Source organism: Monodelphis domestica, chromosome 3 (genome assembly GCF_027887165.1).
Source record: "Monodelphis domestica isolate mMonDom1 chromosome 3, mMonDom1.pri, whole genome shotgun sequence".
Classification (NCBI taxonomy): Eukaryota; Metazoa; Chordata; class Mammalia; order Didelphimorphia; family Didelphidae; genus Monodelphis; species Monodelphis domestica.
This window is the reverse complement of record NC_077229.1, coordinates 292,006,692-292,023,241: the sequence shown is the minus strand read 5'-3', so window position 1 is coordinate 292,023,241 and position 16,550 is coordinate 292,006,692. Positions and strand designations below refer to the sequence as shown.

General features: G+C 35.4%; 1 protein-coding gene across 2 annotated transcripts in view; it reads right to left on the bottom strand.

Moving 5' to 3' along the window:
- SPIDR (scaffold protein involved in DNA repair) overlaps positions 1–16,550 on the bottom strand; it is a 627,114-nt gene that overhangs the window by 563,966 nt on the left and 46,598 nt on the right. For both annotated transcript variants that reach the window (XM_016431530.2, XM_056823886.1), the window contains one exon: positions 15,773–15,942. In XM_016431530.2, the coding sequence (XP_016287016.2) occupies positions 15,773–15,942 (170 nt within the window). The remainder of the gene's footprint in view (positions 1–15,772; positions 15,943–16,550) is intronic.

Genomic DNA, 16,550 nt, shown 5'->3' with positions numbered 1-16,550 from the left:
TGACAAGTTATAGTGAGCCAAAGAAAGAACTGAAAAGAGGATACACTTCATTATCCACATTCTTTGCTTAATATGTGAAGGGGGGAATCTTCCTCACTTGCCAGGAACTGCAACAATTTATTCTGTCTTTTAAAGATAAAAAGGCAAAGAAAATACATTACTAATGAAGCTGTCTTCAAGTATCTGAGGGCTGCTTGTGGAAGAGATATTTGACTTGTTCTATTTGGCTCCAGAGGGCAAGACCAGAAGGAACTGGTAAAAGTCACAAAGAAAAAATTTAGGTTTGACGTCAGTAACAATTAGTATTATCCATTAGTGGAATGACTGCTGGGAGGTAGTGGATTCCTCTTCAATGGAAACCTTTAAGAAGTGGCTGGATGAACACTTGCAAGGTATAACATAGAGGAGATTCTTTCCTGGATACTGTTTATTAGACTAGCTGGCAACCAATGTTCCTTTCAACTCTGAAAAGTCTTCCAAATTTTAAGGAAATTTAGAATGTGATGTATTTGTTACAACGAGCTATCTTAAAAAAATTGGCTTTACAGCATTAAAAAAACATTCTTAACTATTCATTACTGTTGGACTAAATTCAAATTTATACTCTAAAGACTGTAGATTTTACACCTACTGTAATACTACAGATATGAATTTCATTATGCTTCTGTAATGATTTTTCTTTTAATGAGGTTACTGTTATTTACACATGTAGATTACACGTGTAAACACAAATACACACCACAGATTATATCAAAATACAAGCAGTTTGGTATTTTGAAATACAAATTTTTTTTATTTTTTTACCAATTATAAGTAATAACAAATTTCTAATAAGTTTTCCAAAGTTATATGATCCAAACTATTTCCTTTCTTCCTTCCTTGAACTATTATACATAGTTTGTCATCATGTAAAACATATTTCCATAATGTTCATTTTTGTAACTGAATAATCTTATAAAATCAAAATCTTAAAATGAAAACACAAATAAATAAGTGAAAAATCAAATGCTTTCTTCTACCTTCCTACTGCAATAGTTCTTTCTCTAGAGATGGATAGCATTCATAAGTCTCATAATTGTCTTGGATCACTGTGAAATATAAAATTTTTTAAAGACCCTGTTGGTATGGTTGCATGACTTCTTCCAGAGACATACAGAAGCATAAGAGGGAGAAAGAGAGTAGAATTGACCCAAAGTTGAGGGCTGATGGTCCATGGACACTAGCAAGATGAGGGAAAAAGGAAATTAAAGGGTATAAGAAAGTACACAGTAGAACATATCAATTACTATATAGTAAGATTTTAGAGAGAAGAAAGTGAGGCCAGGAAATACAGTGAAAGAAAGTAGAGCAGTTGGACTAGAGGTCAAAGTGAGAACAAGAAATGGAGTTAGCAAATATAAGGCAGTGGAAGAGATGAATGACTAGAATATTATAAATATATAGGAAAAAACAATGCCACCTTCCACTCAGTGATGAACATTCTCACCCCGAGTTATACCCTTCATAGCCCAGGGACTCTGCACTCCTGGAGAACATTATCCAAAACCCATTCCCACTCCTGCTGCCCAATTCTTCATTCCCATCCCGTGAATTCTCTCCCCTCGAGGTTCAAACAAACATCAACTACCCAACCCTTCCACTGTGCCCTCTGGAATGCCTTGTCCATAGAAAACAAACTCTCCCATTCCTTCCATATTTTAGCTATCCCTAAAACCTGGCCTCTCCCTGGATGTCATTTCCAGTACTGGCTACACCTTTATTCATTCTCCTTTGTTCATAGGTTGATGTGGGGGAGATGGGAAAAAAGAAAGCTCCTTGTAGACAGAAATTCCTTTTAATTTTGCCTTTGTAGCCCCAATGCCTTGTATATTCAAGGCACTTAGTGAAGTTTGTGAGATTGTAATGGATAAAAAACAATTACTAGTGATATATTTCCTTTTAACAATATAAAAAACATATCAAAGAGTTTTAAACTCTCATCTATAAAGTGAATTGAGGCAAGCTGTTAACCTATTGTCAGTACATTCTATTTGAAGTCCTTTGGGGTTCTGTACAGGGAAAATAAATGAAAATACAACAAATAATGCAGTATTTGTGTCACTTTGAGAGGTTTTTCTGAAAAATATTTTGTCATCTTCCTTAAAGAACATTAACTGGATATATTTCAGTGTTTCACTGGTGAGAGTTTCCCTAATGAATTCACCATTTTGCTTAATTAAAAGCCTTTTATTTCTGATAATAGAAATGACATATATATATATACATGAATAAAATATAATAAATACAAGCATGGTAGAGTAGAAAGATAACTAGATCTAGTGTTAGGAGAGTATTTGAATCCAGGTCTCCTATTCATTCCCTGTGCTAGGCTGAAAAATCATTTAAACTATCTGTATTTCTATTTCAGTTAAGACTCTCATCAGGAGGTGGGGAATGACTGAACAAATTATGGCATATGATATAAAAGAATAACTACGTCAAAAGAAATTATGAAGGAGACAGTTTCGGTGAAATCTAGGCGGACTTGTATGAATTGATGCAAAAGGAAATAAGCACAGTGGAAGCACAACTACACAATAACAAAAATATCATGAAGACAAACTGTGAAAGACTTGGGAACTCTTAACACAATGCCCAATCATAATTCCAAAGAACCAATGATGAAAAGTATACTACCCATCTCCTGAAAGAGAGGTGAGGGGTAAAAAATGAGACATGTATTTTTTAGATGTGGAAAATATGGGAATATATTTTAACTATTCACATTTGTTACAAGAGTTTTTATTTTCTCATTTCTTTTCCAAACAGAGGATAGAAGATTAAGAGAACTGACTTTCATTCATTGAAAAAATAAAATGATTAGAGACTTCTGGGAAGAAGTCTTCCCTAGCCATGTTAGTATAATTAATGATCTTGCATCCATTCTCAACCTCAGATAAGACTCTGTTTCACACACTTTCTTTATAAACTATTTTTTGTACTATTGTGCTTTAGTGGTGCTTTCCTGAAATCTAGGAATCTTGGCCTTAAGTCTCAGCTCTGAAACATATTGGCTGTGTGACTCTAGGCAAGTCATACAACCTCTCAATTCTTTAGGAAATTCTTTAAGATTATAAATTAAAGATCTACATTGATAGAGGTACTTTCCTCATCTGGAAATTCCTATGCCAATTAAATCACAGATTGGATGATTGCTCATTTCTTTTCCTACTTAAATTTTATGGTTCAATGATACCATTACTTCATTTTTTCTTTTACATTTTCAGGAGTTATTAGCATGAATTGGCAAATAACTATACTAATTTTTATATTTTGTTAAATGTCTGAGAAGTATATTTATGTTTTACATTATAAATACATATTATTTTACAATATAAATATATATAATTATGTTGTAATATAATATAAAATGTAATTCTATTTTAATAAAATTTTTATAAATTGACATGGCAAGTCAAATAATTTCATTCACTTGGCTAAAACCATACCAAAATTTTGTCTCATTAGCTTAAAATAAAAAACAAAACACATGCTTAGATGTCCTTAAAATGCTAAGAAAAAATTTAGCCTGGAAAAATATTAGAAGAGAAAGTAGTGAACTCTAATATGTTAAAGATCTGTTTATCTATTTTTAAAAAGCACCATCAACTACTTTTAAGACCATACAAAACACTGATCTCAATCTCTGTGCTCATGCGTCAATTAACTGATTGTTAAATGCTTTAAAAACAAAGTATAGGGGGCAGCTAGGTGGCTCAGTAGATAGAGAACCAGGCCTAGAGACAGGAGGTCCTGGGTTCAAATCTGGATTCAGACATTTCCTACCTGTGCTAGGCTGAAAAATCATTTAAACTATCTGTATCTGACTCTGCCTAGCCCTTACCACTTTTCTGCCTTGTAATCAAGGCAGAATGTAAGAGTTTTTTAAAAAGCATAATATGAGGGGGGAGGTATTATAACTTTGTTGAACTATTCAAATGAATTTAAAAGGTTCTTATTCCCCCCCCCCAAAAAAAAGCATAAGTATATTTGAGTTTAAGAACTGGAAATTAATTTGTACTTCTGTCACTATAAGGCATCCAACAATTTATTTTTAACATGGCAACAAAAAAGGAAGCTGAAGACATCGTGTATCTATCTCCACATATTAATGACTACACTTTACTTCATACCTTTCTGAAAAGCATTAAAAATGAAGGGAAATGCTTTTTTTTTAAGATGATGAGAGAACTACCCTTATCTTCAAGGCAGAACCTATCTGTTCTTGACAAGACAAGAAGGCAGTGAATATTCTAGTCAAGAAACCAATTCCATTAGCTATGGAAGCTATAATTATCAAGCACTCTTATAAAGATTAAAATTTTTTAATGGGGATGATCTCTTAATATGTCTTCCCTATAATAAGAATGGGTCTCTGACAAGAAAACCTACCTCTGTGAAGATAAACAACTTTAATAATTAAAACTGAAATGTCAAAAAGCATATCCAATCATTAATGTAGTATGTAAGATCAATAGCCCTGCCCATCTCAGTGCAAAATTCATTGATCTTAGGATTAAGAGACCCAGATTCATACCAGAAGACTAATATGTATTTGCTATGTGACCCTGGTCAAGTTGCTCAACCTCAACTTCCTCATGTGTAAAATAAGGATAACAGTCATGATGATGATGATGATGATAGTGATGTCTCAGATGCCCAAAAAGTGTTGGCACAGCAAACTGCTCAAAGATGCCATTTTCTTCTCTTGAAATTTAAATTTATGTATTTATTTGTTACATTAAAATACCCAGCTAACTCCTTTCTTTCCCTCCTCAAGTAGAGAAAGCATCATTGACAAAAAGATATATGTGTATGTAAAACTCTCTTGCTTATTTCTATTTATCTGTTCTTTCTCTACAGGTAGACATACACAAGTCATTTTTCAAACAATATTTCTATTGCTGTATATAATGTTCTCTTGGCTCTGCACATCCTATTCTTCATCATTTCATGTAGGTCTTTCCATGTTATTTTTTTTTAAACTAACCTGCTCGTCTTATCCACAAGATGTCATTTTCAAAATAAGAATTGTATTGGACAACAGTTTAGGTAGGTGAGACTTGACAGATATGGCACAATAAATAAAGAGCTGACCTTGGACTTGGGTCCAAAATGATAAAGGCAAGGCATTTGGGGTTAAGTGACTCAACCAGGGTCTGAATGTCTGAGGCTCTTTTAAAAAATACATCTTTATTTTTACTAATGTTTGGTTTCCTTAGTAATCTTACATATTTTATTTCATGCATTTATTTTTTTAAAACCTTTACATGCTTAGTATAAGTTCTAAGACAGAAGAGTAGCAAGAGCTAGGCGATGGAGGTTAAGTGGCTTGCCCACTGTCACACAGTTAAGAAGTGTCTGAGGCCACATTTAAACCCAGATCCTCCCGACTCCAGACCAGACACTTTATCTACTATGCTACCTTCCTGCCCCGGTGATATTCTCTAAACAGCCTCTATCTTGCTCTCCCCTCAAAACATTTCTAGTACAGTTTTCTAGAGATATGTACTGTAGAGACTTAATATCTATCTGTTAATAAGGGTCAATTAAACTGAATTTTTTAAACATTAATTTTTTATTTTTGGTTCCACATCCCATCCCTCACCCATTGAGAAGGCAAGAAATGCAATATCTATTTCATATATGTATGTGTTTATACATACAGTTGTGCAAAACACATTTCTGCATTAGCCATGTTCAGGGGAAAAAAGAAAAAATATGCTTCAAAATGTACTCTGAGTCTATCAATTCTCAATTTAGGATGAATCATTGAATTGATAAGTTACTAAGTTTTTCAGATGGCCTGAATTAATAAGGGTTCCCAAATCATTTTTTCTTTATTCAGTAATCATTATAGAGTTTCATCAACTCATTTGTTTGATTGTGGATTCATGGGACTGGTAAATTTAGAATTATAAATGCTTAATAACATAATATTAGCTAGGATTTATATAGCACTTACTATGTGCAAAGCACTATATTAAATGCTTTACAAAATATTGTCTCATTGGATCCCCATAACAACTCTGCAAAGGAGGTGCTGTTAATTATTCCCATTTTACACTTGAGGAAACTGAGGTAAACAGAGATTAAATGACTTGCCCAAAGTCACAGAGCTAGTAAGTGTCTGTGGCCAAAACTGAACTTGGGTCTTCTTGACTAATGGCCCAGCAATTTGCCCACTGGAACAGCTATTTGCACATCTTTTCATCAATTCCCTTTAATTCTTGTGTCTTCCCTGTTATTTCCATTTATACTGTGTAGAACTTGTCCATAGCTGTCTGCTTGTTGTCTCCCCCATTCAACTATGGACTTCTCAGAAATAAAAACTGTCTTTTATCTTTCTTTGTATCCCCAGCACTTAAGCCTGGCACATTGTAAAGGGCATTTGATATTTACTGACTGCCTGACAAGGGGCATTTACAATAGAATTATAACCTTATTTCTCTATTATTATACCCATATTCTACGAATATGAATTTGATTCTTGGATGGGAAGAGCAGTATTAATAGTTAGAGAGAAATAGGAAAAAGCAAAGAAAACCAACTGTCATTTTTCATTCCACTGGATTCCTTGAACCCAGCTGTCATCTAGGAACAATTTATTAACCCAGAACCCTTACTGTCACCAGGCTGGAGAGGGAATTGGGAAGGGGAAGTAGAAATGCTATTTCAGGTCAAGTGGAATGAATTCTCAATTCCTTAGGAAAAGGAAACCTCCCTTCACTACTACCAGAGTTCTTCTACTTGAAACTGCCAGAGAGGAGGGTACATAATACCTTGAACACTATAAAAAGATTTTGTAACTTAAAGAGTCAAAAAAATTGAGTAAGCAATCCTGCAGAATGCCTCTAGTTAAATAATTTCTAAAATATTAATAACTTTCAAAGAAGATTTTATCAAAACTGATTGAAAATTGTTGGCTTCTGATATAGACAATGCACACAGTAACCAAAATATGTAAATAAATCCAAGAAAAACATTCTTAATTTCAAATTTATGTAATATTTTCCTCATACCCCATAAGAACTAACCCTACATTTTTTATTTTCTCAATCTTGCTTCAACATATAAATGAAAATTCCAAGGTTAAGACCTGAAGAATTCATAAGTGCTAGAAATCATTTTTAATTATTCCATTATATTTTCACATTTATGTAGGTAACTTCAATATATTTCTCTCTCTAGTTCTGTCCTCTTCTCTAAACTATTTTCCCTCATCTCTTACTACATGTTAAACAATTCTATTCAGATATTGGTATCATTATTTTCTAACACCCCAGCCTAAAAAAAAAAAAAATCATTTTTTTACCTGTTCCTTTTCCTATTCATAGGCCAAATGTCAAACAAAGGCCAAAATTTTCAAATCGTTATCTGATAGTTTACTAACAACTACACTAATTGACTGTAATTCAACTTAATTAAATCCAACAAATATTTATTAGGTGCCTATCTCCAGGAAGGTACTGTTGTAATGATTAGAATGGGTGGTCACCAAAATTGTAATTAACCCTTAAGTCACAAGACTGTTACTAGCTAGATTTATTAGTAAGAAAAAGAAAATAAGAGAGAAATATAGAAAGGTTGTGAAGAATTTCCTAGCTTAATAATCCAGAGCCTAACAATTCAGTGTCTGTCTCCAAATCTCGGCCTCAGAAAATACCTCCCCTACAGCTTCCTGCTGGGTCTCATCTTATAAATCCTTACTATACCCACTAGCTCTCTCTTACATCACTACCCAGGAACCAATCACAATTCCTCAATTAGCCTGGAACCACCCAGGGGGGTAAGTGCCTGTGGGATCAATTCCCTGGTTGCTGAGTGATCCAAATTCAAAATAAGTGTAAGGGAAGTCTAAATCCCTGATTGATCAAATCAAAGTACAAATTCTCTTCTTACACTGTATCAAATGTAGAAAATAGATGAAATAAGACACACTTAGCCCATGCTTAGAGAATTTAGAATCTACTACTAAAAATAGCTAGAATTTTTATAGCACTTTAAGATTTGCAAAATAAAGGAATAAGAAAACACATATACAAAAAAACTGATATAAGATACTTTTAAGTAACTGCAAAGGAACCTCTTAGAGACAACTTCAGAATCCTTTCATCCAGAACTACTCCGATAGTTAATTAAGACAGCCACACATAAGCAACCAGGCAACCAAAAACATGATACAATGAAATGGATGCTAGCTCAAGAGAATAGATTCCAATGTCGTCTCCAACACTGATTCCACACATAGATGGAGCAAGTCACTTCTCTTCTTAGGTTTCACAGACCCAGAAAAAAAACACTTATAAAAAGAGATAAAAAAAATTTTTTTAAACCTTTTTAAAAGAGGGATCGAGGAGACAGCACATAGTACCAGGCTGGAGTCAAGAGGACCTGGGTTCAAATCTGTCCTTTAGACACTTCCTAGCTACGTAATCCTCTTATAAAGAGTTGGGGGATGGGGGGAAGGCACGGAAAGTGATAGAATGAAATGATCTCTCACTTCTCTTTTAATTCCAAGTCTAGGATCTTATGGTCAATTTCAGGTCATCTATGATGGAGGGCCAGGCATCTCTCACACACACATAACCATGCACAGGAGCATGCTGATACAGCAAGAAGCTTCCAAAAGCAGATGACAATTTTTCATTAGCATAACTATTCTGCATTGACATTATCTCTGAGATCCTCATAAGAATACTCTTTCTCCAAATGCAAACAGCATCAGTAGAAAGCTAGTCATCAGGAGAACAATTAAATCAAGGAATGAGGCCTATCACTTCTAGACAAACAAAGCCATGTTAGATAAAAGTTCATGTATTTTCTACAGTCTTACTTGCCTGGTGATCTGAGAAATATGCAGTCCAACAGTTCATTTGATATAGTCTAGATATAAATCTGTTACACACCAAATTCCTCTTCCAATGACCAAGGCTTCTCACAGAATGATACAGTTCCATTCCTCTAGGCTAAATTACATCCATGAGCCTTGGGGCAATCATAGAAACAAAATAACCTCCAATAAATACACTATCTGCACAAATGCCAATGTGTTCTTCTGTATTTCTGACTATATTTTATATACATAGTAGTAGTAGTAGTAGTCTCTCGGTGACCGAGAATGACTATTGTCTTTGTGCAGTTTCATCTATTGATGTACCCTCATGTGGCTTTGGAGTCCAAAGGCTGAGGCGCACAGTTTGTGGCACATGGGGCCTGGAACGCCAGTTGTTACAGGAGGTGCGGGTGTGGCCTGTGTCGGCGTTCACGCGCAGCGGCAAGATGTCGACGTCGCTCATCTTCAAAGGTGGTGGCGGCATGGTGAATGTGGGTTCTCCAGCTGCTTCTGTCAGAGGCAGCGAGTTCTAGTTGCTTTGGTGTGATGCCCGCCCACTTCAAGTTTGACGTTAGCTGATCCTTGAATCTTTTCTTTGGTCGGCCTTGTTTCCTGAGTCCAGCTGACAGTTCACCATAGAATACCTGTCTTGGTATTCGCTGTGGGTCCATGCGGATGGCGTGTCCAGACCATCGTAGCTGGGTTTGGAGGACCAGGACTTCGATGCTGGTGGAGTTGGCTCTGTCGAGGACTTCCTGATTGTGATTCGGTCCTGCCATCGGATCCTCATGATTGACTGGAGAGAGTGTTGGTGGAATTGCTCCAGCTGCTTCATGTGCTTCCGGTACAGTGTCCATGTCTCACAACCGTACAGGAGGGAACTGAGGACCACTGCGTTGTACACTTTGAGCTTCGTCGCAGTGCTTACACCGCTGTGTTGGAGGAGTTTGAAGAGCAGCCTCCCGAGTGCCTGGCTGGCCTTTTGGATCCTGGCATTGATCTCATGGTCTAGGGACCCGTCGTTGGCGATGGTGCTGCCCAGGTGCTTGAACGTGTTGGCGTTAGAAAGCTGCGTGCCGTCGATTGTCATGCACGGCTGTTTCGTTGGCCTCCCTGGTGCAGGTTGGAACAGCACCTCTGTTTTGCTGAGGCTGATAGTCAGGCAAACCAGTTTTGTTGCGGTAGAGAACCTGTCCACGATGGTTTGAAGATGATTTTCTTGGTGGGCCATGAGAGCACAGTCATCTGCGAAGAGAGCTTCCAGGATGAGTCTCTCTGGTGTTCTTCTGTATTTCTGACTATATTTTATATACATATATTATATTTATATGTAAATATAATATATGTATATAAGGGCTAGGCAAAGGGGCTTGATTAGGGTCACATAGATAGGAAGGGTCTGAGGCCAGATTTGAACCCTGAACCTCTCATCTCTAGGCCTGGCTTTCTATCCATTGAGCCACCTAGTTGACCCCATGACAAAATATTTTAAGCAGTGTCTTCAGATATATTCCTGTTTAAGCAGTGTCTTCAGATCTATTCCTGTCTTCTGATGACTACAAACTTTTATACCAGTAAACCAATTATCTTCTGTGTGAGAAATCATTTTCCCTCAGTCACTTTTTGATCCATAGTTCATAGGCTTTTTGAACCACTTTCCTGATTATATGAAAAATACTCTCACCCAAATCGTTTCATAACTTAAAATGAATAGTGACCAAAATGTTTTGTTCAGAAAACTACTCTAAAAGAAAGAGTAGATGGGGCTGGTGGGAACTTTCAGATAACCTTGTACTCCACCAGGAAATCTCTGGACCCTTTTAATCCAAGATATTCACCTAAGTAAATGAAAAGATGTGAAGTTATTTAGTTCTGTAATCTCAAACAGGAATGACCAGAAACCCAAGAACACTATAAAATATTCATTTGAGATGACTTATAAAGAATGATTTTTTTCTGAAGAGAAAAAAATGTTGCTAAAAGGCAAAAGAAATGTTTACAAAGTAAAGGCTTTTTGTTTTATTTATGTCTTCCAAGCCAGAGACAAAAGGCATTTGATTATGAAAAGGAAGAAAAGAAAGGGGGGAAGGGGGAGATAGCAAAGAATGCTAAGAAGGAAGAAAATAAATTAACTAATAATAGCCACAATTCCAACTATTATTCAGTACTACTAACTCAAAGCATAAATTTCATCCAATTAAGAAGAGATTTGTAAGAAAGATTGGAAAACAATTTTTGGCAAGAAGCCCAAGAATAAAGTTGTCTTCATTAATAATTTTTATAAATAGAATGATATCTAAAAATTTGATGAGATCAGAATAGGAATATAAATTTTAGAACAAATATACATAAAATTTAGTATAAAATGGGAAAGGGTTTTTTTTTTCTAAACTTTAGCCAAGACCTTTAGTGCTTTTGTAAAAGGTCCATTTATAACCTAAAAAAGCACTGTCTGAACAACAATTCACTGGTTTAAAATGTTCATTATTAAACAATTCCTTATTAAAACTGTTATCATGTTAGATTGAATTTATGACTCAAAAGTTTGCCAAGTTCTACATTAATGGTTCAGATATCATTTAGCACATCTATGTCCTAGGTCAGTAACTCAGAATGAAGGTCATGTACATACACTCCTAAATTTTTCCATATCTTTGCAGAAGAGCTTTTCATGTCCCTTTATCCTTTAGTTTCAAAACTATTCTCCCAGCCCATCAGGGCAAAAGAATATAACATTTGTTTCATAACCAGTATTTGCATTTCCAAGTCACAAACATTATAACTCAGTAAAGCTTTCTCTTCAATAGAAAATGACCTACTTTAAATCTTAACTCAAGCCAGCCTTTATGGCTCACCTTTCCCAGACCCTGAAAATGCTTAGGCTACCTGCTGTTTACTATGATTATTAACCCTAATGATATTTCCACATTTGTCACTACATAACACACTTGAGAATTACATAACAAGTCTCATCTAAATCCAATTTCCTTTATACTTCCTTAAGAATATACGCAACTAAAAGTAAACCAACTGCTGCGTCTCTGCTGCTCTCTACAGGGAAGTAATAGCAAGGCTCAGCTAAGTTATAGAAAACTGACTTTAATGTTAGGGTGCCGTCTACTGGAGAAAATAGAAACTAATGAGTTGGATTTATTAGGGTAAGATAGCAAGGCAAAAGACAAGAGGATTTTTACCTAGAAGGGACCAGCGAACATCTAAACTAACTTGTTCATTTTAATGAGGTCCAGGGACACAAAACAAGGATAAGAACACAAGTTTTGTGACCACAAATCCACCACTCTTTCCACAATAATTTTCATTCCATTCATAAGCCTCCCTTCCTCCCCCTAAAATAGTATCAATACAACTTCTGATTCATAATATATATAAATGTCCTTCAAGAAGTTCAGATGTCTATCATCTGTATAAGGGAATCTAGTATAAGGATATTCTTGAGGTCTCTACAGTGAAAATGCCTGTTAATTCAATGATCGTCCTTCCTGGGTCACTATGCTGAGCTATACAAATAGTTAAAATGAAATTCTAGCACAGGGAATTTTAACCTTTTTTGTGTCATGTACTCTTTGGAATTCTGGTAAAGCCTATGGACTCCTTCTCTCAATAATGTTTTTAAAAGCATAAGATAAAATGTACAGGATTATAAAGGAAAAACCAATGGGGAGTGGGGAGAAGGATCTACTACTAATGCACCAGGTCCACAAGAATAACAACTCAGAGGACAAAAAAGATGTGACCAATAAGCACTGTTGAGGATCTCTGAAAATATACAGGAAGCAAAGGCACTACTCCTAGCTACAATTAGACCAGGCCTCTGGAAGGGTATTATCTTATTAAAAATGGAAAAAGTTGTTCCAAAATATTAATAGAAGCTCTCTTTGTGTTAGCAAAGAACTGGAAATTGAGGAATATCCATCGATTAGGAAAAGGCTGAACAAGTTGTGGCATATGATTGAATGGAATACTGTTACACCTTAAGAAATGATGAGCAGTTTAATTTCTTAGAAATCTGGAAAAAACTATAGGAGATAATGAAGAATGAAACGAGTAGAACCAAGAGAACATTGTATATAACTACAGATATAATATCTGAAGACTAACCACCAGAGAATGAACTGAAAAATTGAAAAAAGAAAGGCATAACCAGGGGGAAGCTATATGACTTAATGGATGAAGAGCAAGGTCTGTTGGCAGGAGATTCTGGGTTCAAATCTGGCCTCAGACACTTCCTAGCTGTGTGACCCTGGACAAGTCAGGGCTAGTCTTTACCACTCTTCTGCCTTGGAACCAATATATAGTATTGATTCTAAGATAGAAAGTAAATGTTTAAAAAAGAATCTATATATTTTGCCAGATGATGCCTTATATGGTGTGGAGAGGGATTGAATAAAATCAATAAATACAGGATAAGCAAAAGGGAATGCGCGGGATAGCATGCTATATTAAGAAGAAATACTCAAATGAAGAAATCTAGGAAAGAATGATGAAGAACATCTAGGTAAAGATCAGTGGAAGCAGAGACAGGCAGGACCACACTAGTGTAAAAATAAATTTGGCAAGGTATAAAAATAAAATATATAGATGGAAAAACTGTTACAATATAGGTTCAAAACTGTTCGAATACTTTTGATAGATGTAATCAAAAGTATCCTAAGTGATGAAGTGAAGCTCAACTGTGAACTTCCCTTCAGGTCCAGGCGCAAGGATGCTAAAGAGATTCTTATTATAAAAATAAAGTATTTATTGAAATATATAAGGAGAAATAAAGGATTTCTAATTCTATAGAATTCTAAATCCACCCAAATAAACTCCCAGGTTCTTCAAGGAACCGCTTCTCTTGTGTTTTCACAGGCTACACTAATCCTCCCTGATTTGACTAACCCAAATTTATACTATCTAAATAAAAACTACCACTATTATCCTTATAAATCTTAACTTCGCCTTCAAATTATAAAATAGCAAAGGCTAGCTGGTTGAGTCTCAACAAGAATCCAGTTAGGACTCTGAATCTTAACTGACTCAGAGTCCAAACCAAAGACCAGGTTTTTCTTTGGTCTTCTCAGAGTTAAACAATCTATGAAGCCACAATAGATATTTAATAGTGTTTTTCCCAAGTTGGGAAAGGGAAACACTGAGTTCCTTCAGGTCTTTCCCTCAGACAGAGAGACAAAGATGTTACCTCTTGGCCCTGAGAGAGTCTCTGAGAGTGTGTCTGCCAACTGCCAGAAACCAACTCCTAACTGCCAGAGAGAGTAATTGACATAGAAAAAGTTATAACTGTCACATCTGAAATTAACCTGCTCTCTCAGCTCTGCTTCAAACTCCAGTTCTTTTCTCACCAGTCACTTTACTTCTTATCCCTAAACTAATGAAACAATACTGATTTTCCAATATCATCCTTATACTAGACACCACAGAAACCGAACAAGGGAATAAATCCTAAACACAAATAGGGTCAGGAAGAGTAGAACTCAACTGAAAACTATTCAATAACAAAAAAAAGTCTACAAAAGTTAGTAGCAATTAGAGAGAGTTAACATACCTTCATCTAGAACAGCTAGACTAAATTTATACCCTTTTCTAAAATGGTTTCTAGGCCTGTAGATAAAAGCAGAATGCTAGAGTTTTCTAAATTTTAACAAATATTGGGCATTTTTCATCTTATTCTTTTGGAATAGGAAGAAATAGGCTATCCAATAGTACAACTGGATGGACAAATCAAAACCACCTGAATGGTTAGACACAAAAATAAAGGCTTCAAAGGCAAACACTCTCAATATTTTCAGATTACATTAAGTTGGGAAGAACAGTAATAAACGGATGGCAAGAGTCAGAATTCAATAGTGCACTGCAACAAATCTAATGAAGTGAAGTTTAAAAGGGATAAATGTAAAGTCTTAATCTTAAATTTAAAAAAAATTAATCCCACATATATAAAATAGGGAAGATAAGGAAATAGAGCAGTTCAGCTAAAAAACATTTGATGGTTTTAATTAACAACAAGCTCATTATGAGTCAATAGTATTGCTGCCAAGGAAGCTAATATGATGAGGAGGCACTGAGAGAGTCATAATGTCAGGGAATAAAAAGCACATGTACTCTGTCCTGATCCGTCCATATCTGGAGGCTTGTGTTTTTGGGGGATAGAGATCATATTTTAAGAAGGAGCTGGTTAAGAGGCAACCAGGGCAGTGAAATGTGTCAAGTGTAGGCTATATAAGGGCCTAGATAAAGGCACAGCAGGTATTTAGCCTGGAAAAGACTGTTGACTATTTTTCCTGTATCTTGTAGAAAAGATTCTTTTCAAGGTTAGATGACTGTTGAAGTTCTTAATTCTAAAATTTTGTGATTCTAAGATTCTTTTCTACTGTCAGTTAGCTGTTCACCTCTCATCTATTGAATCTTTGTGATCTTTTCTTAAAAATAATATACTTTTATTTACGTCTGAATTTGAAGAATGTTGTTGAAAGTCAGTTCAACTATTTAGAAGGAGTTTAATTCTAGCATCTATGAATACATTTGTTTTTGCTCTAATAACTGATTAATCTGCCAAGTGGAGAGGGAATGTGAAACACTTAAACTACATTTAACCTTTAGGTCAACAGGCTCATATGTAGTCAATAAACTGATTTAATAGTTAGATCACTGTTACAACTAAGAATTTAGGTTTTAAACCTGCAAAGATCCTGGCTTCCAAAACCAAATATGATAAGGCCTTTTCATGTTTCCTCTGTTTCTTTAGATTTAACCATCTAGAACTCAGAGGAAACAAAAGGACTTAAATTCTAACTAGAGGGAGAGAATTTACATGTTAACAAACATATCAACAAAAAACAGAAATGATTCATGTTCCAATATTAAAATGAAAAATATACTTACTTGAGAAAAGTCATGTTCCCTCTCCTCACTAGTATGAGGACTGCTACTTGCACAAGAAATACAATCTGATATTTCCATAGAACTCTCATTTTCTTCAAATTCAGGACATTCTTTACCAACATCTTCTTTACTATCACTATCGTTCTCCCAGTCAATGAACTGAGGTTCACCTGACAACACAAATTACATAAAATTGCATTGAATTATAACTTCAATCCTATAAATATCTAAATTATTTTATTCAATATTATAGAATGAGCTAAAATAGTCATTTCCTATAATAATACTAATGAATACAAGACAGACAGAGCTAGCCTAGAATTGAGTTTGGGGTTCAAGTGCAGCCTCTAACTCGTACTGGCTATGTTAATTTAACCATTAGACAAATCACTTGAGCTCTAAGTAACTAAAGCAATTCCAATGATCTAAGGTGCTGCAAAGTTGCTGATAAACATCATTAAAAGGAGTTTCCTAAGAGTTCCCTGCTCCAAAGAACTGTATGATCTTTGCAAAACTTCCTCAAACTAAAACTAGATAGTTTTATCTTTCAAATAACACTTAAGTCACTCGAACGTAACAAAAAATATTCAGAAGGCATCCTGTAGGATTGCTCAGAACACCTGCCATGGGATAAGAACAAGAGGGCTAGATGTTCTAGATGAAATGGGAGAAACAGCTGTGTGTTAAGGGGCTCACTACATACCCCCAAGTCACTACAAGTGGCCCACAGCCGTGGCTGAGAAGTAAAAGGGAAAAAGCACTGAGAAGTTACAAGATT